Genomic DNA, 22,386 nt, shown 5'->3' on the forward strand with positions numbered 1-22,386 from the left:
TCACCTTTAAATCCCTCCCCTCCCTTTAAAAAGGAAAAGAAAAAAAATCTCATAAGCAGGCATGAATTCCCTCCCACAAATAAATTCCCACAAACATTCCTCAGCCCTCTGGACTCATAATTTATGATTGTAATGATCAGAGTCCTAAAGAATTTCAAAGTTGCTTTTTTTCTGTTATCTGTTGTTCTGGTTGTACTAAGCTCTGTGTTAGTTCTAGAAGTCATCCCAATTTTCTCTGAAACTGTCCATTTCATCATTTCTCATGGCACAGTGAAATTCCACTCAAATACAATAATTTGTTCAGCCATTCCCCAATATCCAATATTTTGCCTACTTCAAAAAAGTGCTAAAATATTTTAGCATATATAGGTCTTCCACCTTCTTTGATCAGTTTGAGGTATAAGCCTAGTAGTGGTGTAGCTGAGTTAACATGCATAGATAGTATTTAGCATAAGGAAGTTCCAAATTGCAAAAAAGCATTGTGTTTTAAGCACGATGTAAAAGTTTTAACCTTAATTTTACATATGAGAAAACTAACCCAGATATTCAAAATTAGCTTCTCCATTTATAAAACTTCCAGTTTCAGTGGCTGCTTCTACAACCCCTTAAATCACTGCATATGTATGCAGTTCCTGTATGTTTGGGGAGTAATTAGATTCTCTCTCTCTCTCTCTCTCTCTCTCTCTCTCTCTCTCTCTCTCTCTCTCTCTCTCTCTCTCTCTCTCTCTCCATATTGCTATTGCTATTACCACAGCTTTGAAGACCCAGAAAAGAAAGTTTTTACCATCAAAGTCTTTGGCAATATTAAATAATTTCTTCTCAGTCAATAAACATTAAGAACTAACCATGCACCAAGCACCAAGGAAATTAAAGGAGAGATATTAACATCTGCTTTGCCTAAGGCCCATGGGACTTGTTCCTTTGGCTTGTAGTTGAAACCTTCCATTTATGTTGTCTCCTTCACTAGAAGGTGAGCCCTTTGACAGCAGACTGGCTTACTTTTCTATTTGTATCTTATTTATATTTTTACTATCTTTTCTACATAGTAAATATCTTATAAATCCTTCCTTCCCTTCTTTCCTTCTGAAATTCAGAGTTCTTGTCATTTGTATTATTCCCAGAGAGTTGAAAAAAAAAGCTGTATTTACTTTTACAAAGTTAGTTGAATTGATTAGAAGTTCCAGATTGTTTTCAAGTAGATAAAATTGGTAGTTTGGCACATTTGGTCTCAAAAAGATGAATTCTTTCTATATCTGATTTTTCCAGGTTGAACATGGAGGAAGTGAAATTTTTAAAAAGGTAACAGTTTAGTGAACTAGATTACAAGTTACAGTATTGCTGGAATGTATTTTTTTTTGAGGGCAAGGAACTATTCACTTTTTTGTTTGCATCCCAGGTAGACTTAGTACAGAGTTTGGCATAATATGCACTCAATAAATCCTTGCTAATTTATTGAGGTGGTTTAAAAAAAATTTGAACCTGAAAATCTTACTGCTTTAAGAGTTCTCTAGTTTATCCAAGTGATACAAATTTTACTATTCTTTGCAAGATTTTATTTGTGCAAGATAGTATTCTTACAGTAGCTATTTAACAAACTTGTATTCTGTTTAGAGGTTTTAAAAGAATTATAAATTATATTGCTATATAATTATGTTGATGCACCATGAATTAGAATATCATGCTAGAGAATGCTGGCCTTGGAAGCAGGAAAAAAAACCTATCTGTTCCTACCTCTAATACATACTGGCTGAGCAAATAAATCTTTTAGTGCCCCCTGCTAACACTAGGATGTTACCTATAACAATTGTTATAAAGGGCTCAAGAATACTTAGTCCAGTGTGATTAAAATGATTTTTATTAAGATAGCTTAATAAAATGGCACACTCTCTCATGGTGGGAGACAGGGGCAAGAAATTCCAGAAAAGGGTTTTTTTATGCCGTTTGGAAAGGCTTTGTTCCTGCCCCTTCGTGCCAATCATAGGCTGGGGTAACAATCTAGTTGATACATTGGTCCCCATACATTTCCCCCACCCTGCTTATTATACTAATGAGCAAGAACAGCTAGATTTCCTTGAGCATGGGCAAAGGAGAAGGTCAAGACCCACCTTAGAAAGGTGGGGCACACTACCTAATCTTAAATTTTTGATCAGATTGAGGCTACCTGCCCATAAGGCAACAATATTAGCAGAGCCCAGTCTTTGTAATGTAAACTAACAATCCTTCCTTCACATTCTTGTGGACCCAAACACCCACATATTCCTCACAATTCCCCCTTTTCTTTTATATTAAGAATTTGGGATTCCATACCTTGAATCACAATCTTTGTTATTGACATAACTACTGAATTTTTCTTTTATCAAGATGTTTACTTCTTCATTATTAAAGACATACACCCATCCTAATTTACTGATAGAATTTTGTACTATTTGGGTTATTAACTGGATCATATATGGGAGACAAATGGGCCTATCCTACCTAGGACCAATAGTATGATACCCAGCAACTGTTTCCTCCATGAACCAGTAAATCAATTTATCCAAGAGGTACTAAATGGGCTTGTCCGGGTTTGGACTGGAACATGTGCCAACTTTCTGATATCCCTGTTTATCTCAATTGTCATCTGTCTTTAGGCAGCAACTTGATAGGTTCAATTTACTACACACTCATCCACCTTCAGCCAGTCTAATACCAATCTATGTTGAATAATTCTCTCTTGTTGGCATGGCTTAGCCAGCCAGTAAGTTGAGGGCTCTAGCTATCTAAAATTGGCAATTGTTTCCACTATAGCTTAGAATCTAATCAGGATATAAATTGGGCTTTCATAGCCCCAACTCCCATCCTGTACCCAGGTAGCAGGCCCATAAGTCTAAGTAACAACTCCCTGGCCATTTCTTGGCAGATGGGTACATACAGTAGTAATCACAATTTTCTTTATCACAATGGGTCCTGACAAGGGATCCAGGTGCCATCATTACATCTCACATGAGTCGTCTCAGTCTCCCTAAGTTGTATAGTCCACAATATATGTACCCTGCTTCTGGACACAGCCATTTGCTACTCCCCAGGAAAATGTCCTGTCCAGAATGGTATTAAAAAATAGTCACCCTGAACTGATTCGGTCATGTGTCACTGGTGTTTCTCTCCCCTGGATCAGAATCCTATGCCACAGTATAACTCTGACCAGGTACTGAGAATCTAAACTGGACCCAAGGGGACTAGCACCCAAGGCCAATTCTCAAACTGCTGTGAACCACCACAAGTCCAACTGTTAGCCACACCAAAAGACTGGCCATTGACTTCTAGCAGCTAGATTCTCCTTCCACCCTTACTAATTCCCCCTTGTCTAAATCAGAGATAGGACACTTCCTAGATAGGATATACTGACACATAAAGCATATAATCATGCCACCCAATAATCTCGACTTCCTTTTCTCTCAATGGAGAACATCTTCACCTTGCCTCTCTTCCTCCTTTCAATAAGGAGAGGGGCATAAGTAAACGTGTCACACTTATATAATAAAGGGGACATTACAGGTACAGACCCCCTGACTAAACAATGTATACAGAAATGAGAGATGGTGGAGATGATTTGATCCAGTCTTTCTTTTTCTCTTCTCCCCTGGAGATATCTTCTGTATCTTCTGAATCATTTCCAAGTCCTATCTAGCTCAGGTGACTTGTTGAGACCTTGTCTCCTGGTAGAGAAACTGCTTAACATTTTACTCAGATCAGAACACATGTTTTCATTACAAGACAATGAGATTCTGGAGCTTACTACAATTTGTGTTTTGCCTTACTGCCATATTGACACACATATTTCACTTTAATACAATAAACTTCCATAGTCTTTTACTATATGACCAAACTCCCAATGAGAATTATCACATTGATCTAAGCTTGTAGCTTATACATTCAATACTCATCTTAGTACAAAGAGTACCCAGCATATGGTTTAAAACTAAAACAATCTTTACCTTTTGCTTTCATTACAATGACTCAAACATCTTTAACCAAAATGAATTTTTTTTCCAAAATATTCCCACCAAATATACCATAGATTTTCCTCTTCCTGATATACTTATCTGACTCACATTCCTTTCCCTAAATCAGACCTTGAAACTGTAATTATCCTAAGAATTTCCCATTCTTCTTCTTACCTAATTATCCCCTCTAACATAAAAATTAAGGAAGCAATTCATATCTTAACCTGTAGCTGATAGTAGGTGTCAGAGCCATACACATAACCTATTTGGCTATTAAATCTAATTCACCTAAAACTTCTTTTTCTGGTTTGCTTAGTTACTATAAAGATCCAGAACATCAATAGAAAATTCCTTCATTGATATAATTATTGAATGTCAGTGTCCAAGCAGAGGTCATGTGGGTAGTCAAATGTCTTAGGCCAGATTTATTCTTCCAGGTAAGACATACTTAGTCCAGAGTGATTAAAATGATTTTTATTAAGATAGCTTAACAAAATGGCACACTCTCTCATGGTGGGAGAGGGGGCAAGAAATTCCAGAAATGGAAGGTCTTTTATGCAGTTTGAAAGGCTTTGTTCCTGCCCCTTCATGCCAATCATAGGCTGGGGGTAACAATCTAGTTAATACATTGGTCCCTGTACATTTCCCCCACCTTGCTTATTATACTAATGAGCAAGAACAGCTAGATCTCCTTGAGTATGAGTAAAGGAGGTCAAGACTCACTTTAGAAAGGTAGGGTACATCTATCTAATTTTAAATTTTTGATCAGATTGAGGCTACCTGCCCATAAGACAAACAATATAAGCAGAGCCCAGTCTTGGACCCAAATACCCACATATTCCTCACACAATGAAATCACAGGACCAAGTCTCTATTGATGGATGGTCTGTTAAAAGAAACTACTTGAAAGTCAATCCATCACAATAATAATATATCATGGTTATTTTAAAGTTATAAATATGAAAAATACAAAGTATTTTATCAGTATCTATAGATGTTATTTACAACATGATTAAAGCTTATTATAAAAACATTCTTAATTTTATTTAAATAAAAAACAAAATCCCAAAAGGGAATAGGTTGGGAGAATGACACTTTTTTGGAAACCACTGCATTTTAGAGGAATTAAACCTCATGAGGCATTACCAGAAGGCTTTTGGTTGACAAGACTTTTTTTTTAAAAGGATAGGTTTATTAAGTGGTAGATAATTTCATATTCTAGTTCATAGGGAATAGAATTAGAGACTAAGCGGGCAGGGGGAGAACCTCCTCAATAATATAGTTGAATTTCCTAATTTTATAGATGAAAATACTGAGGTTCAAGGAAATAAACATGTAAAGCACCTATTGTGGGTCAGGGCACCGTGCCAAGCACTTTACACCTACCCTAAATGTTAAGTGCCATTATTATCACTGTTTTTCACAAGGCTGCTAGGGTCAGAAGTTGCATTTGGGGGTGGCTAGGTGGCGTAGGGGATAAAGCACCGGCCCTGGAGCCAGGAGTACCCGGGTTCAAATCCGGTCTCAGACATTTAATAATTCCCTAGCTGTGTGGCCTTGGGCAAGCCACTTAACCCCATTTGCCTTGCAAAAATACCTAAAAAAAAAGAAGTTGCATTTGAAATCACATCTTGCTGACTCCGGAACCACCGCTGCGCCCCCTAGCGGCCTCAAGGGAGGCACTCTACAGCTATCATTAGAAGGAGGGTTTGAACTTTTGACTCCAGATTCCATTTCCCCGCCTGGAGGCAACCGAAAGAGAGAGAAGGAAGGCTAGCAACATCCCGCCCGGGGCAAGCATGGCCCCAAAGCACTCCAGCTAAGCCCACCTACTCCTCGGTGGGCGTGCCTTCATTAAAAAAAAAACAAAAACAAAAACCCCATCCGTCGCGCGTGCGCAGTGCGGCAGGTGTGTGGCGTCCGAGCGGAAGTAGACGGGCCCGGTGGGAGGATCCCCGGCGGCCCCTGCGTACGGCGGCGCTATTGGTGACCTGCGCCCTACGACACAAAGGTCGCTACCCGTAAATGTCCGCGGCCCGGAGGCGGGAGGGGCAGATGCTCCGCGGCCCGGAGAGCGTGAGCGCGTTTCTGCCGGACCGGTTTGGAGCGTGTCGCGATAGCCTTTGTGAGATGGGAGCGGGTTCTCGCCGCTCTGCCGCTGGGTCGTGCCGGAGCATCTCGCGATAACCCTGCCGCGGCGTGCAGTGGGAGCGGGGTTTTGCAGCTGTGCAGCCGGGTCGTTTGGGGGGGCGTCTCGCGATAGCCCTTCCCGGGGGTGAGAGCGGGTCTCTGCTGCCTTGCAGCCGGATCGGTTTTTGGAGCTTCTCGCGATACCGGTCCTTGTCCGGGCCCCCGGAGGTAAGCCGCGGGGGACGGGCTGGAGGCCCCGGCCGGGTGGGGGGTGGCGCTGCGCGCGGCTCCGAGCCCCGGGGGGCGGGAGCGCTCTTCTCCCGGTCCTCCTGGGTGATTCCAAGAGTTGCCCCGGGCCCTGGCCGTTGCCACGGACCTGAAGGGGGCTTCCCGAACCCGGCTGTCTCGGGGGGGAACCGCCCGGGCCTTGGCGGGGGGCGCCCGTGTCGTGCGGACAGGGCCCAAGGGATCGCTGCCGAGCTTCCTTTTTTACCTGAGGAGGGGAGGCCGCAGCGGAGCCGCTTGGACTGGGGGCGCCCGATTTACCAGGATTTGGATATTATTCTAGTGAGAAGAGGCAGACTCCCGCGGGCGATATTTTATCTTGGCCTATGGAGCATCAGGAGGAGCACCTTGTGTGCTGAGTATACAAAAAGGAAACCATCCCTGCTCTCTTCTGTTGGAGTGGGAACTGGTAGGTATACTCAGCCTAAATAACATTTACTCCTTCATAGATACACTCACATATACGTGTCAGAACGAGTTCTCAACTGGGGATCTCTCAGAACTCGCTTAAAGATGTTTTTATAACTAGTTTTGATATAATTAAAACCCTACTTATTTTATTCTGCTTACAAAAACATCATCGTGGAAACATAGGTCCTTTTAAAGAGTGATGACAAAAAAGGTCAGAATCCCCAGTATCTGTCTGGTTTAATCTAATCTGGACAGTGCTGCCACTGAAATTAGGAAAATTTTAGAGGTGAAATTTGACCTGAGACACTAGCTTTACGTCACCCTGTTTTTACCTCACCCTCAATCTGTAAAATGGGACTAATAGTACCTCCCTTCCAAGTTTGTTGCAAGCATCGATTGAAGCAGTATTTGTAAGCCACTTTTCAAAGTTTCTATAAATACACCTTTTCTACAGCACCTTAAAGTTTGCAAAACATTAGCTGAAGCATTTTATGTAGCACTTTAATTTGCAAAAAAAAAGATTTTTCCAATTAGCACTTGGATTTTGGGGCCTATTATCTATTCCCATTTTATTGATGTGTTGTGTTTCATTGATTGACGTTGTACAGTCACTCAACTAAGTATTGGAGGCAGTATTTGAATTGAGGTTTTCTGACCTTTTGAGCTTTGTGCCACCTATACAGAAGTTAAAAACTGGTTATCCCAAAAGTCTGGATGCATTTTAGAGGGAGGGCCCTAGCATTAAAGGGGAGTGGACTGGTCAGAAAAAAATACAAAGGAAAGATGTTTTCTGTTCTTCATCTTGAAGGAAAAGAGGTCGCCAGTGCACATTGAACTTTCTCCACTATATGATATCCTTTAGGACAGGAATCTTGTTTTTTTATGCTTCCTTTGAATCTCTACTGTAAATTAGTACTAGTGCTTAATAAATTCTTGATTTAGTATACTTAGTGCTTTCCACCTGAGCAAAGGCACTGAGCAAAATTGAGAATGGAGTATGTTGAATTGAACAGAGAACAGGATATTGGCTGGATTGGAGAGTTTGATTCTTGGATAACTTTTTGTATTCATCAGCAAGTGCAGAGGTGTACTGAGGTAGAGCAGACTGCTGGTTGGGTTTCAGACCCCTATAATAAGGCAATTATTGATATTGCTTGAGCAAATATCTTGATAAATGAAGTCATATTTGTGGTTTCTTAGTTTGTACTATACTGCAGTCTAAGTGTGCAAGTGTATTATTTTAAAAAAAAAAGATGTATACACCTTAACTTAAAAATGCACTTTATTACTAAAATAATTCTAGCCATCATATTAAGCTTTCATCTTTTGCTGGTATAGGCTTGATGTTGATGACTGCTGACTGAGGTTGTAGTTAATAAAAGTTGGAATGATTAGCAGTTTCTTAAAATAAGAGAATAATGAAATTGCTGAATTGACTTTCCTTCCACTTGTATATTTAGAAACCATGGTTGGGTTATTAATTGTCCAAATTTCCATATTATTGTGACTCAAAGAATAGGGAGACTTGAAGAGGGAGGGAACACAACTAGTTGGTGGAGCAGAGACAAAATATGAATTATCAAATTCATTGTATTATATGGGCATAATTTGTGGTGCCTCAAAATAATTAGCAATGATAGTAACATCAAAGACCAGCAATCATAGGCCACCATAATAGAAATTAGAATATTGAAAAAGTTTGAAATGTGAGAATTATTAAAACGTAAGAGACACAATATTAGGACATGCTGTTGGAAAAGTTTGAAAGACTTGCTTTAGACAGGATTGTCACAAATCTTCAATTGGTAGAAATTCACTATCTTTGAAGTAAATGAGGTATTACTGTAAACAGAATAAGATAATCTTCCTTTGCACAAAATGCTGTGCCTAGATCAAAAATATAAGATCAAAAGAACTTGTCTATTCTCAAGGTATTACTATTTAATATAGGGCAGGAACATGACATGAGTAAGTTTATTTGGGGAGAATGTGCTATGGGAAAAGCACCAATTGAGGCAAAATACTCTAGAAAATTTGACAGATTTATTTTTTAAGCTGTGGAAAAAAGCTTTCTGGAGCAGATAACCCCTAATCTTTGTCCTGCATGAAGTAGATGCTTTTGCTGTGCCTGCAAATACAAGGGATGAAACAGTCCCATCCTACAAAGGACTTTATTCCTCTAATGGAAGAGACATAGACATATAAGCACCTACAAGAGTATTTTGGAGTGAAGGTATTATCAGGAGGAATCAGGGAAACCTTCTTGTACAATAGAATGTGGTTCTTTTTGAAGTAAATGGAGTCTAAGGAGCAGAGATAGGTAGTGAATTTCAGGTATGAGAAATGGCCAGAGAAAGAGAATGAGAGCGAGAGCGAATAAGTGCCAATTTGACTGGATTAAATTAAATTGAGAGGTAGTAATGTGGGAATGTTGTCCAGTGAAATTGAAAAGTTGTATTAAGAGCTTTTAAAAGCCAAGTAGAGGAATTTACATGTAATCCTAGAGGCAATAAGAGGAACCATTGGAGTTGATGGTATTGGTGGGGGGGGGGTGACTTGACTAAGTCTTCTCTTAATAGAAATCATTTTGGCAGCAGTATGTAGGAAGGACTGGAATTTACTGTCATTTTTAATAATGTAATTGAGACCTTACTATACTTTACTAAACTGCTGGATAGTTTAAGGTGGAGTGGTGGATAGAGGTGGTGGAATTTTAGTGGCAAGGATCAACTTGGAATCATGTAAAGTAGGTGTTCTTTAAAAAAATGAAGTCATATAAAGTGGGGTTTCTCTTTCATGTCATGGTAGTCTAATGAATCCCATGGACCATTTCTCAGAATATTATTACTAAATGTATAAAATATAGGTTACAAAGGAAATTAAAATAGGTGGAGGGCCCAGCTATAAAATGAACTCTTTCTGCAGTAGTTTATTTAAAAATAGGTTTCACATTTTTATTCCTATCTCTTCTCTCCCTTCTTCCTCCCCAAGACAGTAAGATGTGCAATCATGTTAATAAACATGGAGGGATTATCTCTGATAGACATTAGATGCTGACTGATATGCAGTTTTCTTCCATGTTGAGACTAGATATCAGCAAAAATTCCACAGAATCTGTTTCAAATAGCCAATTGTAGAAAAATGGGATGTTTGATTGAATATGGGCTGTGGCCTGTTTTGGTAATATGTTACCAAGGACATGTAACACTGGGAAGAAACGGGTAGAGAAAGAGCAATAAAAGATAAAATTTTCTAATTCTGCTAAGAGACTAAGACAACCTCTAGCACATTTGAACATCCTTAATGACAGTGTAAAAATTGAACAGGATAAAAAGACAGGGATTAATACTGTATGGTATACATATCTGAGGTCATAGCCATTGAAATAAAATCTCAAAATCGAAGGTAGTTTTCTTCTAAGATTACCTTGTTTAGATGTGTTGAGGTCATCATTTGCTGAATTTAGTATCTTTGGTACTCTTAATTGAAGATAAAAGAGGATCAGGGTGGCTAGGTGGTACAGTGAATAGAGCAAGACCCTGGAGTCAGGAGTACCTGAGTTCAAATCTGGCCTCAGACACTTAATTATTTACCTAGCTGTGTGACCTTGGGAAAGCCACTTAACCCCCCATTGCCTTGCAAAAATCCTAAAAGAAGATAAAGAGGATCAATTTTGGGGTAGTGAATAAAAGAGATACATGACTAATCCAGTATGCTATTTTAAGCATTCAGTTCAGATCTACTATCAAAACATTTTCCTATAGTAGATAACAAATAGTAAGACTGCTGAGAGTATTTTAGGAAGGAATTGTAAGATATACATCTTAGTCAAATAAGGAACTATAGGTATACCAGCCTCACAATAACCAATTTGATAGGTTTGCAGTTAAGGTTTTCATTGAGGTATAACTGTCTTCTACTATAATTCTTTTGAATACTATTTTATGGCAGTGTGATAGTGATGAGCGCTGGCTTTGGTATCAGAAGACCTGGGTTGAAATGTTGTTTCCACTGTACGTGGCAGACACCAACTCCTTAGGGTGATCCCTAAATATCTTCTGGCTTTGCTTTTATCTAAAAAGAATGGGTAAGGCTTTAAACCTGGGATTCTATTATTGATAAAATGAAATAACTCAATCTTTGTAGTCTTTTGAAAAAACATTGCATCTTTTTACTTCAGGTATAAGGAAAATAATAACTTAATGCAGAAAATTTTTGTTCATAATGTTCATATTATGTATATTAAGCATAGAGGGAATCTGGCAACTGATAATACTATAAAAGAAAGATAACAAATGAAGCTGAGTAAACAAGGTTGGGGCAGGAGAGAATAGAACCACAATGGGAGAAAGCTATTAAAGAAGAGAGTGAATTTCAAAGGAAAATAGTACTTTTTGACATAGAACTGGAAGGAATCTTCATCATCTTAGTCCAAACCCATTATCCATTGCAATTTGAAACTGAGGCTTAGAGGAAGAATGATTTTCCTTTTGTTAACACAGATATTAAGAAGCAGAGCTGGAATTTGAACACCTATCTTCTGACTTCTGACTGATGCAGTGTCCTAGTTATTTCATTTTTCAATAAATCCTGTCAGCCAGTGTCAAGATAAACAATAAGCAGCAGTGCAGACAATCTTATTATGGTATTAGGTAGGTGCTAATTAGGTCCTCTTGCAATAGTAGCAGGTAGAAAAATGTAAGTCTTTTTGGGGAAGTATAAAAAATCCTTCCCAGGCAACAAATTAATCAAAGGACAAACTCTGGGTTTAATATAACCTCCTTTAGTTGTTGTTCAGAAATTCAAAAAAAAAAAAATTCAATAGCTTTCCTTTCAGGTCTCTAACCAAAGAGCTCTTAACGAGTTAATTGAATTTAACCATTTGAGAATTTTTTACTATTGTATGTTCGACGATTCTGTATTTTGTTTACTTTTGTTATAATTTCATTCTTAGTAGTTTTAACATCTTAGTATATTGATGTTTCTTTTTCTTTAAAGGTAATGGCAGCGGATAACAACTTTTCACCTAGACCTGGAACTAGCAGATTGCCATGGACAGTTCCTGCTAATAACTCTCCTGATTCTAAATGCCCCATATGTTTGGACAAATTTGACAATGAGGCATATCTGGATCGTTGCTCACATAAGTTCTGTTTTCGATGTATACAGGAGTGGTCAAAAAACAAAGCTGAATGTCCACTCTGCAAACAGCCTTTTCAGAGTATTTTTCATTCTGTGCGAGCAGAAAATGACTTTGAGGAATATGTCCTAAGGCATAGACCCACGGAATATATTCCTGAGTCCTTTGCTAATGATAGGCGAAGATTTCGCTACCGAACTACTAGCTGGAGAAGAGAAAGGAGTACGGATTCTACTTATTCCCAAAGGAGTACTACTACTACCACTCAAAGGAGGACTGAAACACCACCTGACAATGGAGTACTGTTTGAGGGATTATCTGCTCCACCAGTACGGCAGAGAGACAGTGGAATCCATCATATATTGAGACAGGAAGGAAGATCCTTGCGGAAAATTCAAGAATCTGATGTTATTAATTTCAGAAGAACTCTTTATCGTTCTGGAATTCGTGTTAGAGATATTCAAGATGGTGGTCGCTACAGGGATATTTCCGCAGAATTTTTCCGTAGAAATCCTGCTTGTCTTCACAGATTAGTTCCATGGTTAAAGCGTGAGCTAACTGTTCTTTTTGGTACTCATGGATCGTTAGTCAATATTGTTCAGCACATCATCATGAGTAATGTCACTCGCTATGACCTAGAGAGTCAAGCTTTTGTTGATGACTTAAAACCTTTTTTACTTAATCGGACTGACCACTTTTTACATGAATTTATCAGTTTTGCTCGATCTCCTTTTAATATGGAGGCTTTTGATGAGCATGCTAATTATGACTGCCCTGCTCCTTCATATGAGGAAGGTAGCCAGTCAAATTCCTCGGTTATTACTATTTCTCCCAATGAGACAGATAATCATGAACTGGAGCCTAATACATTGACTACTGGTCAAGCTCCATGGGATGATGAAACTCCAGGACCATCATATTCAAGTTCAGAGCAGGTTTATGCAACTGTGTCTTCCCATTTAAATGCTTATGGCAGTTCAAATGAAGAACTTGAAGGAAGTAGATCCCAGACCCCTGTGGCTATAGACACAATTACAGATATGAATGAAGATGGTGGTTCTTCAGATAACTGTGTCATTGTTGGCTTTGTTAAACCATTATCTGAAAGAACTCCTGAACTTGTTGAATTGTCATCTGACACTGAAGAATCAGAGTCTGAGAAAAATGTACCTGTGAAGAAGCCAGATCCAAATTCCAGTGACAATGACTTTAGTAGATGCTCACCTCCATATTCAATTTCCAAAAATGGGAAAATAATTAAAAGACATAATTCTGATACTTCATCCTTTGGTGAAGAGAAAAAACAATCAGTTGCATCAACTTCCAGAGATTTGAGCTCATCAGTGACAGGAGAAAGAGTATGTTCTCCATGTAGCCATAGCTACATAGCCAAAAAGAGAGAGCGATCAAGAAGTTCAGATTCATATTCTCTCAGCAAAGATGGACGTGAACGAAAGAGCCGTAAGAAACATCATGGAAAGAGATTGGCAAAAAGCCGACGATCAAGAAGCAGAGATGCTAGTCAACTTAAAGATAGAGAAGATGAGAAAACATTAAGAACTCGAGATAACCTTTGGTCAAGAAAAAGTCAAACAGCATTCTTAAGTGCTGAAAACAATGTTTTTAGAAAAAGCAGATCGAAATTTCGTGGCAGTGATCGTAGTAAAAGATCAAAAAGCAGAGACAGAGAACGATACAATTTACGTAATAACTATACAGGACAATATCAATGTGAATATGCATACTATAGTAACAGAGACGGCTACGAGTCGTCATACAGGGAAAGAACTCAAGCTCATTATCAACGTCAGTCTGCTGCTAGTTCAGAATTTATTCAGACCTTTTCTGAATGTACAAATGCTTGGAAGGAAAGTAGTCACCATGAAAGGAAGCATTTCTACAATGAAAAACATTGGTCAAGTACTTGGTTTAGTAATAAATCCAGAGAATTGTCTGAAGATGCTGAACGAGTCAGATGTGAAAAGCCTGGGGGTAAACGAAAGTACAAAAGTAGGTACTTGGAGGGTACCTATAAAGAGACTGAATCTAATGAAGATTCAAAGGAAAGGGAAAACTGTCTTGAGAAAACTTGTAAATATGGCGAAAGCTCCCAAAATGAGAGTGATAGCTTTTCAGATAGGTCCAGCAGGGATAGTAGACACAAGGGGAAAAAGAGGGCCCGAAGCTCAAGTGTAGAGATAGTTTATGAAGGCAAATCGACTGACACAAGTAGTCATCATAAAAAGAAGAAAAGAAAGCAAAAGCATGGGAGAAAACACAGGAGACATCATGCAAGTAATTCTTCACAGTCTTCACCAATTGTTATTGCAATTGAGACAGACAGTGACAAGGGACCAGAAATGAAAGAACATGATTCTGACTGTCATACCACTTTAGTAGCTCAGCATGTTAAAAAAGAATCTTCTTCTTCTCCAGTTTTGGAATCAGTTAGGAGGAAAGATGATAAGATTTACCCAAAATGATGGAATAACTATTCTGAACTGTGATATCCTCTCATTTAATGGTGATTTGGATGTCACGAAGACTATAATCTTCCACACCAGGAAACCTCAACTTAACAGACTTCTGCTATGAGAGAGATTGAGAGAGAGAGAGAGAGAGAGAGAGAGAGAGAGAGAGAACCTGTTTCTGATATGGGCAACATGCCCAATGATCTATGCAGAATGAAGCATCTGTACCCTTACCATCTCCAGGGACATCAGTGATAGAGAATTCCCCAGACAGACCATCAATAATACTAAGACTGCCAAAGCATCTCATAGAGAAATCTTGTATTAGTCCTGAAAAAATAAAACATTAAGAATTTTTTTCCCTTTAAACTCTTAGAGTAATTTTTAAGTTAAGATTTTGTAATAGCATTTTATTCAAAAATAAAACTCAAAAAAAATTGTTCAACATAAAACTTGTATTCTTTTTTTCTAAATAAAATGTAAATTGTAATTCATAAAGCCATATTGAATTCTCATTATGGAAAATGTTCAGTGGATATTTTAAAATTGATTTTTAAGATAGAATTATTATGGAAATTTGCTTACAAAACTTATGATGTATAAAGTTTTGGGTTTTTTTTTTAGAGAATTTGTATAATTTGAAAAAATCTTTAAAAGGGTGATTCAGACTATTTTTATCTGCATGAATTTGACTTCTGTCAAATAAGTTTTCATGTTTTTGTACACATGTCTAACTTGACTGCTAATGAAATGAGTTCAGCAAAAGTTCAATAAAGCAATAATATTTTAACCAAAAAAATCCACAAATTTTCTACAACAGTATTTTTCCTAGAATAGTGTGACATGCGTGAATTGATAACCCCCCAAAAATTTGATAGTAAAACTTGTCATTCACACTTTATTTGAAATGTTCTTTAAAAAAGTTATATTAGTAATTTTTACTATTCAAGATGATAAGTAACATTTGTGTCCTCCATCTAAGCATTTATTTGCACTTTTTTAAACTTACTATATTTGTCACATCTTCTGTAGAAAATATTTCATTCTTGTCTCAATCTTGTTTTTATAGTTGAGAAAATATATAGTTGAGATGACTTTTGAATAATTGATTTTGAGTTAAAAATAATGTACAAATGGGAAATGAGGTTTAACCTTTCTCAAAGGTAGAAGGAACATTAAAGGATAATATAAACCAATTTTTTTTATTTAAAGGGGTATGATATTTTGAAAATGAAGAATTTCTAGAAGATAATTTTCTTCAATTACAGTAGTTATTTAATATAATTTTTCAAATTATCAATTTCCTAATTTTGATTGTAAGTATAATTTGTGATCTTATAGCAGCCTTTAACTTTTCATTTGAATATTTTTCACTAGTGGTCTGTAAAATACTGAAAATTACCTGCCAAAGAATTTCTAAAGTATCTCCCCCCCCTTTTTTTGAACATAATATCAGGTTACATCCTCTTTAGCTTTAAAGGTGCTTTTTAAATTATGCATATTTGTTTCTACTTTTCTGTCCCTTGCCAACAAAATTGTCACTTTTGTTATAAAGATCAACAGACATTAAGTGCCTACATATGAAGAATTGTTCTTCAGGGCTAGAAAAAGAATGTGGTAAACATAATTCCTAATGTTCAAATTAAGATAAAGATGATGTGACAAAATTTAACTGACATTAAGTGGAATATGACTGCCTAAATATGTAGGAATACGTAATATTCTTTTGTAAGGTCATAAATGAAGAGGCATTTGAACTGCTACAAAGGATGAATGGGATTTCATCAGGTTTCAGAGGTGAGTTAGACAGTCCAGGTATAGGGAACAGTATTATTTATTAAGGGTATGGAGATGTAGACCATAAGATGTGTTGATAATATTTTTAAATAGCATATGACAATTCCAGCTTTATTAAAAACAATAGAAAAATTTTCAGTTCACTAAGGTTTGGGTTTACATTTATGTAATCTACATTGTGACAAAAGTTGTTGAAAATGAGATTTGTGGATTAAAGGGACATATTAAATTTTTGCTTTTCTAAATTTTGGAAAAGTTGACTGTATTACAAAAATATAGTGTTTTGAAAACTGAAATTAGATGCTTAATAACTTGTTGAATACAGGAAGTTTAGACAGACAGTTCTAAGTGGCTGTACCACTTAGTTCTGTGATTTTAGGCAAAGTACTTTGTCTAAAACATCATGAGCTAGATCAGCAGTTCTTAAAATTGTTTTGGTTTCGACACCCCCCCTTACACTTAAAAATATTGACCCCAAAGAGCTTTTGACTATGTGGATTATATCTTGTTTTTTTAATGGAATTAAAAGTTACCTGATAGTTTTAAAATGTTCATTAAAGTATTTAAATTTAATTTAAAGTTTTAAAATATTCATTAAAATATTACATGTTGACAACATTTTTTTATGAAAAAAATGTGTTTAATCTGTCGAGAAATAGGCTGTTTTGATTAAAGTAAATTAAAAAATCCAGCTTCACATAAATAGGTAGTAGGGAAAGGAACATTTTAAATAAGTAGATGATGTCTTAGTATTATGACCTTCTGGACTGTAAGAGTCTTGGGAACCTCCAGAAATCTTGTGTACCGCTCTGAGAACTTCTGACTTTGCTAAATGCTAAAGTTCTACTTGTTCCAACAATGTTAGGATGGTTTCCATGACTAGTCCTTTTATTTAAAGACCACTTTCATTTTCTACTTCTTTGCCAATCTGTATTTTCCATCAAATGTTTTAATTAACTATCAACACACTTTCCTTCCCCTTCTACTCATATAACATTATGGAGACTGTCAGTTACTGTTTTCATTTATAGAATCATAGAATCTTGGAGTTAGAAGGGAGCTGAAGCAAGAATCCCCTTAATTATATACCTTGAATGGTAGGTGTTGTAACCTCATCTTGAAAACCTCTAGTGATGGACTTGACCATTTTCTAACTAACAAGTCTAATTCTTTTTCTTTTTTAAAAATTGTATTAAAGCATTGGGGTTAGGGGCTCCTAAGTGGTGCAGTGGATAGAGCACAATTCCTGGAGTCAGGAGTACCTGAGTTCAAATGCAGCCGCAGGCACTTACTAATTGACTAGCTGTGACCTTGGGCAAGTCATTTAACCCTATTGCCTTAAATTTAAAAGAATAAAAAATAAAATTAAAAAAAAAAGCTTTGGGGTTAAGTGACTTGCATAAGGTCTTAACAACTAGGCAATTATTAAATGTCCGAGAAGGAATGTGAACTCAGTTCCTCTTGACTCCAGGGTTATTCTATTCACTGCACCACCTAGTTGCCCCCAACGTTTTCAACACTATTATCCCTCAGAAAGTCTTTTAGACAAATTCATTTTAACTGGCAAAGGTTTTCCTTGACAATGACTTCCCAGCACCTAAGTTTTATTGCATTAATAATGGAGCAAGTACTGTTTGTGAACTGGGCCAATTTGACTATTTCCACCATGTGAGCTGCTAGACCAGGCTTATTCTTAAAAGTCATTGAGGGGGGCAGCCCAATGGAAAGAGCACTGGCCTTTAGTCAGGGGAATCTAAGTTCAAATGTGGTCTCAGACACCTACTAGGTATAAATCTGGGCAAGTCATTTAATCCCAATTGCCCTTTCTCTCCTCCCCCAGCCCCCCCCTCAGAAGTTATTAAAACTGACTTGAGACTTAAATGGCTCAAATTTTTGATCGATTTATTAGTCTCTTGGATATAAAAAAACAACAAAACTGGAATCTCCAGTTTCATTAAGGTTGAGAAGCTGGATCAGTGGACCACCTTGGGTAAGAGAGGTGAGTAAGACTGGATTCAAATTGAACTAGTCGGGGCAGCTAGGTCACACAGTGGATAGAGCACCAGCCCTGGAGTCAGGAGTACCTGAGTTCAAATCCAGCCTCAGATACTTAATAATTACTTAGCTGTGTTGCCTTGGGCAAGCCACTTAACCCCATTTACCTTGCAAAAAAAAAACTTTAAAAAAATGTTATCAAATTGAACCAGTCTTATGACACTAACAAATTTTTGAGGCTCTTCCCTTACCCCCCCCCTCCAGTTCCCTAATTGGATAATTTTTGCACTATGCCCCAGGGGGAAAAAATTGCAGTCTATAGAATGCTATATAAAAGGAAAAAACTCCCTTGCCACAAAAACTTTGGAACTTTTTATCTTCTGCCACCCAATCCCTGTTCCCTCTTATGAAGGTATATAACGGTGAGGTGAAGATTGGTTTATGAGATCCTTGAGTTTCAAATAGAAAAGAAAATTTTGGGCAAAAAGCACCATCTCCTGATTTAGTTATAGGATGAACAATGCTCTAACAGCTTTAGGGGCAGGATCCTTCACATATCTTGTGATCACAATTTTGCTAGCTTTAGAGTAAGGAAAAAATGCACTGCCAACTGACTCCTTTAAGCCTTTTACAGATATCTCACATGATTCTCATCACAAGCCTGGGGAGTAAGTGATGCTATCCCCATTTTGCAATTGAAATCAAGTGAGAGAGGTTGCCTTGCTCTGGTCATGCAACTAGTGAGTGTCTGAAATTTGAGTCATGAATTCAGGTTATCTACTGACCCTATCTGGAAGCAAAAGAGGGCAAAATTTAATTCAGTCACTTCAATTATCTCAATGCAGATCAGTGCCTGTATCTTTGTCTTTCCTGTCCTCATATCCTGTTATTTTTTTAATCCGGAATCATCAGACAGGTACTGGTCTTCTCTATTTGTGTAATCCACAAGTATCTCAACATGTTAAAAACATTTTTCTTAACTTCCATATTTCTGTTATGGACATTACCTAAACTTACAACCTTGGAGTTCACCCTCAACTGTTTTTTGTCTCATCTCCAATCAATTGCAAAGTTAAGTGATTTGCCCAAGGTCACACAGCTAAGTAAGTAGTGTCTGAAGTGGAATTTGAACTCGGGTTCAGATAAGGGCTGATAGAAGAGCAGTGAAACAGAAATTCTATGAAAACAACTACTAAACACTTCTCACACAAATAAAAAAAATTTAAATATCTGAGCAAATATCAACTGCTTGTGGATAGGCCAAGCTAAAATAATAAAAATGACAATTCTACCTAAATTAAACTACTTATTTAGTGCTACACCAATTAAAATGTCAAACAATTGGAGTGGCTAGGTGGCTCAATGGATAGAGTACCAACCCTGGAGTCAGGAGTACCTGAGTTCAAATTTAGTCTCAGACTCTTTAATAATTACTTAGCTGTGTGGTCTTGGGCAAGCCACTTGACCCCATTGCCTTGCAAAAAAACCTAAAAAAGAAAAATTTCAAAGAATTACTCCAGACTCCAGGGTTGGTGCTCTATCCACTGTGTGCCCCCTAACTGCCCCATCAGTTGCCAAGTCTTCCTGATTCTACCCCATAATCTCCTGCATCTACCCTTTCCTTACACTGCCACCACCGTAATCTAGGCCCTTATTACCTTGCCTATGTCACTATGTTTTACTTGGTCTATCTCTTCATCACCTTCCACTCAGCTAGTCAAAACTGATACTCCTAAGGAACATGTCATGTCAAACTCCTCTGCTTTTATAGGTCCAGCCAAAGCCCTTCACTTGTTTTCAACCTATCTTTCTAGACTTATTTCATTTTACTTCACCCTTAACATACTTTTGTTTTGTTTTTACAAGACTATGAGGTTAAGTGACTTACCCAGGGTCACACAGCTAGGTAATATGTCTGAGGTCTGATTTGAATTCAGGTCCTCCTGACCCCAGAGCTGGTTCTCTATCCCCTGTGCCACCTAGCTGTCCCAACATACTTATGTTTTAACAAAAAGGAAGCTTCTATTTCTGTTGACTGTGTATACAATATTCTATCTCCTGCCTTCCTGCCTTTGCACTTTCTGTCTCCTGTGCTGGTAATGTTTTCTTTCCTTATTTCTGTCTTTTGGAATTCCCAGGTTGCTTTCATTCTCTGTTCAGGTATTAATCCTATTATACAGGCTTTTCTTTTTTGTTCACTGCTCTTTTTTTGTATTTGGAATGTCTTTAATATACACATATTTGTATATAATTTTTAGACCACTTCCCATTTTATTTTTTTGCATTTTATAATTTTTCCCTTCTCCTACCCCCACAGAAGGCAATCTGATCATCTTTACATTGTGTCCATGCTATACATTGATCAGAATTGAATATGTTGAGAAATCATATCCTTAAGGAAAAAATAAAATATAAGAGATAGCAAAATTACAAATATGTATATAATACATATGTCATATCTATGGAAAGGGAAGAGTTTATGACCAAGGAAGAGATGGAGAACAACATTAAAAACAAACTAGATAATTTTGATTAAATTAAAAAGCTTTTGCATAAACAAATACACTGTAACCAAGATCAAAAGAAATGTAATGAGTGATAAACAAGGACCTGAATTCCATACATATGACATATGTATGTATTATATATATATATATATATACTTTTTAAAAATTAAAGGTAGTAGTTTTGGGTCTTGGTTTAAACTCCACAATTCTTTCTCTGAATACAGATGGTATTCTCCATCACAGGTACTCTAAAATTGTCCCTGATGGTTGCACTGATGAAATGAGCAAGTCCATCAAGGTGGATCATCACCCCCATGTTGCTGTTAGGGTGTACAGTGTTCTTCTGCTTCTGTTCATCTCACTCAGCATCAGTTCAGGCAAATCTTTCCAGGCTTCTCTGAAATCCCACCCCTCCTGGTTTCCTGATAGAACAATAGTATTCTATAACCTGGATGTACCACAATTTGTTCATCCATTCCAGAGCTGATGGCCATTCACTCAATTTCCAATTCTTTGCCACCATAAAAAGAGCTGCTATGAATATTTTTGTACAAGTAATCTTTTTACCCTTTTTCATGATCTCTCTTCAGGGTATAGACTCAGTAGTGGTATTGCTGGATCAAAGGGTAATTTTTATTGCCCTTTGGGTATAATTCCAAATTGCTCTCTAGAAAGGTTGGATGAGTTCATAGCTCCACCAACAATGCATTAGTGTCCCAGATTTCCCACATCCCTTCCAACATTGATCATTGTCCTTTCTAGTCATATTGGCCAGTCTGAGGTGTGAGGTGGTACCTCAAGGATGCTTTAATTTGGATCTCTCTAATTAGTAAAGAATTAGAGCAATTTTTCATGACTGTATCATTTCGATTTCTTCATCTGTAAATTGCCTCTGCATATCCTTTGACCATTTATTAATTGGGGAATGACTTGTTTATTTTTTTTATAAGTTTGTTCTCTATTTTAGAAATGAGTCCTTTGTCAGAAATACTAATTGTAAAAATTGTTTATCACTCATTACATTTCTTTTGATCTTGGTTACAGTGTATTTGTTTATGCAAAAGCTTTTTAATTTAATCAAAATTATCTAGTTTGTTTTTAATGTTGTTCTCCATCTCTTCCTTGGTCATAAACTCTTCCCTTTCCATAGATATGACAGGTTAAACTATTCCTTAATCTCCTAGTTTGCTTATAATACTGTCTTTTATGTCTAAACCCTGCACCCATTTATCTTGGAATACAATGTGAGATGTTGGTCTAATCCAAGTTTCTGCCATACTAAGTTCCAATTTTCCCAACAGTTTTTATTGAAGAGAGAGTTTTTATCCTAGAAGCTGGACTCTTTGGGTTTATCAAACAGCAGATTGCTATAATCATTTCCTGCTATCTCTTTTGCACCTAGTCTATTCCACTGATCCACCACTCTTTCTCTTTTAGGATTTTTGCAAGGCAAATGGGGTTAAGTGGCTTGCCCAAGGCCACACAGCTATGTAATTATTAAGTGTCTGAGGCCAGATTTGAACCCAGGTACTCCTGACTCCAGGGCCAGTGCTCTATCCACTGCACCACCTAGCCACCCCCAACCACTCTATTTCTTAGCCAATACCAGACAGTTTTGATGACTGATACTTTATAATTTTAGATCTAGTAGGGTTAAGCTACCTTTT

The 22,386-nt window shown here is 37.4% G+C and overlaps 1 protein-coding gene across 1 annotated transcript; it reads left to right on the forward strand.

The window, feature by feature from the left end:
• Nucleotides 1–5,997: 5,997 nt before the first annotated feature.
• On the forward strand, nucleotides 5,998–20,840 carry TOPORS (TOP1 binding arginine/serine rich protein, E3 ubiquitin ligase). Its single transcript, XM_074207217.1, has 3 exons — nucleotides 5,998–6,341; nucleotides 6,682–6,807; nucleotides 11,808–20,840. Exon 3 carries the CDS (start codon nucleotides 11,811–11,813, stop codon nucleotides 14,430–14,432), a length of 2,622 nt encoding a protein of 873 aa, XP_074063318.1. The 5' UTR covers nucleotides 5,998–6,341; nucleotides 6,682–6,807; nucleotides 11,808–11,810; the 3' UTR covers nucleotides 14,433–20,840.
• The last annotated feature ends 1,546 nt before the right edge of the window (nucleotides 20,841–22,386 follow it).

The sequence above is a fragment of the Macrotis lagotis genome, chromosome X (genome assembly GCF_037893015.1).
Source record: "Macrotis lagotis isolate mMagLag1 chromosome X, bilby.v1.9.chrom.fasta, whole genome shotgun sequence".
Lineage (NCBI taxonomy): Eukaryota > Metazoa > Chordata > Mammalia > Peramelemorphia > Peramelidae > Macrotis > Macrotis lagotis.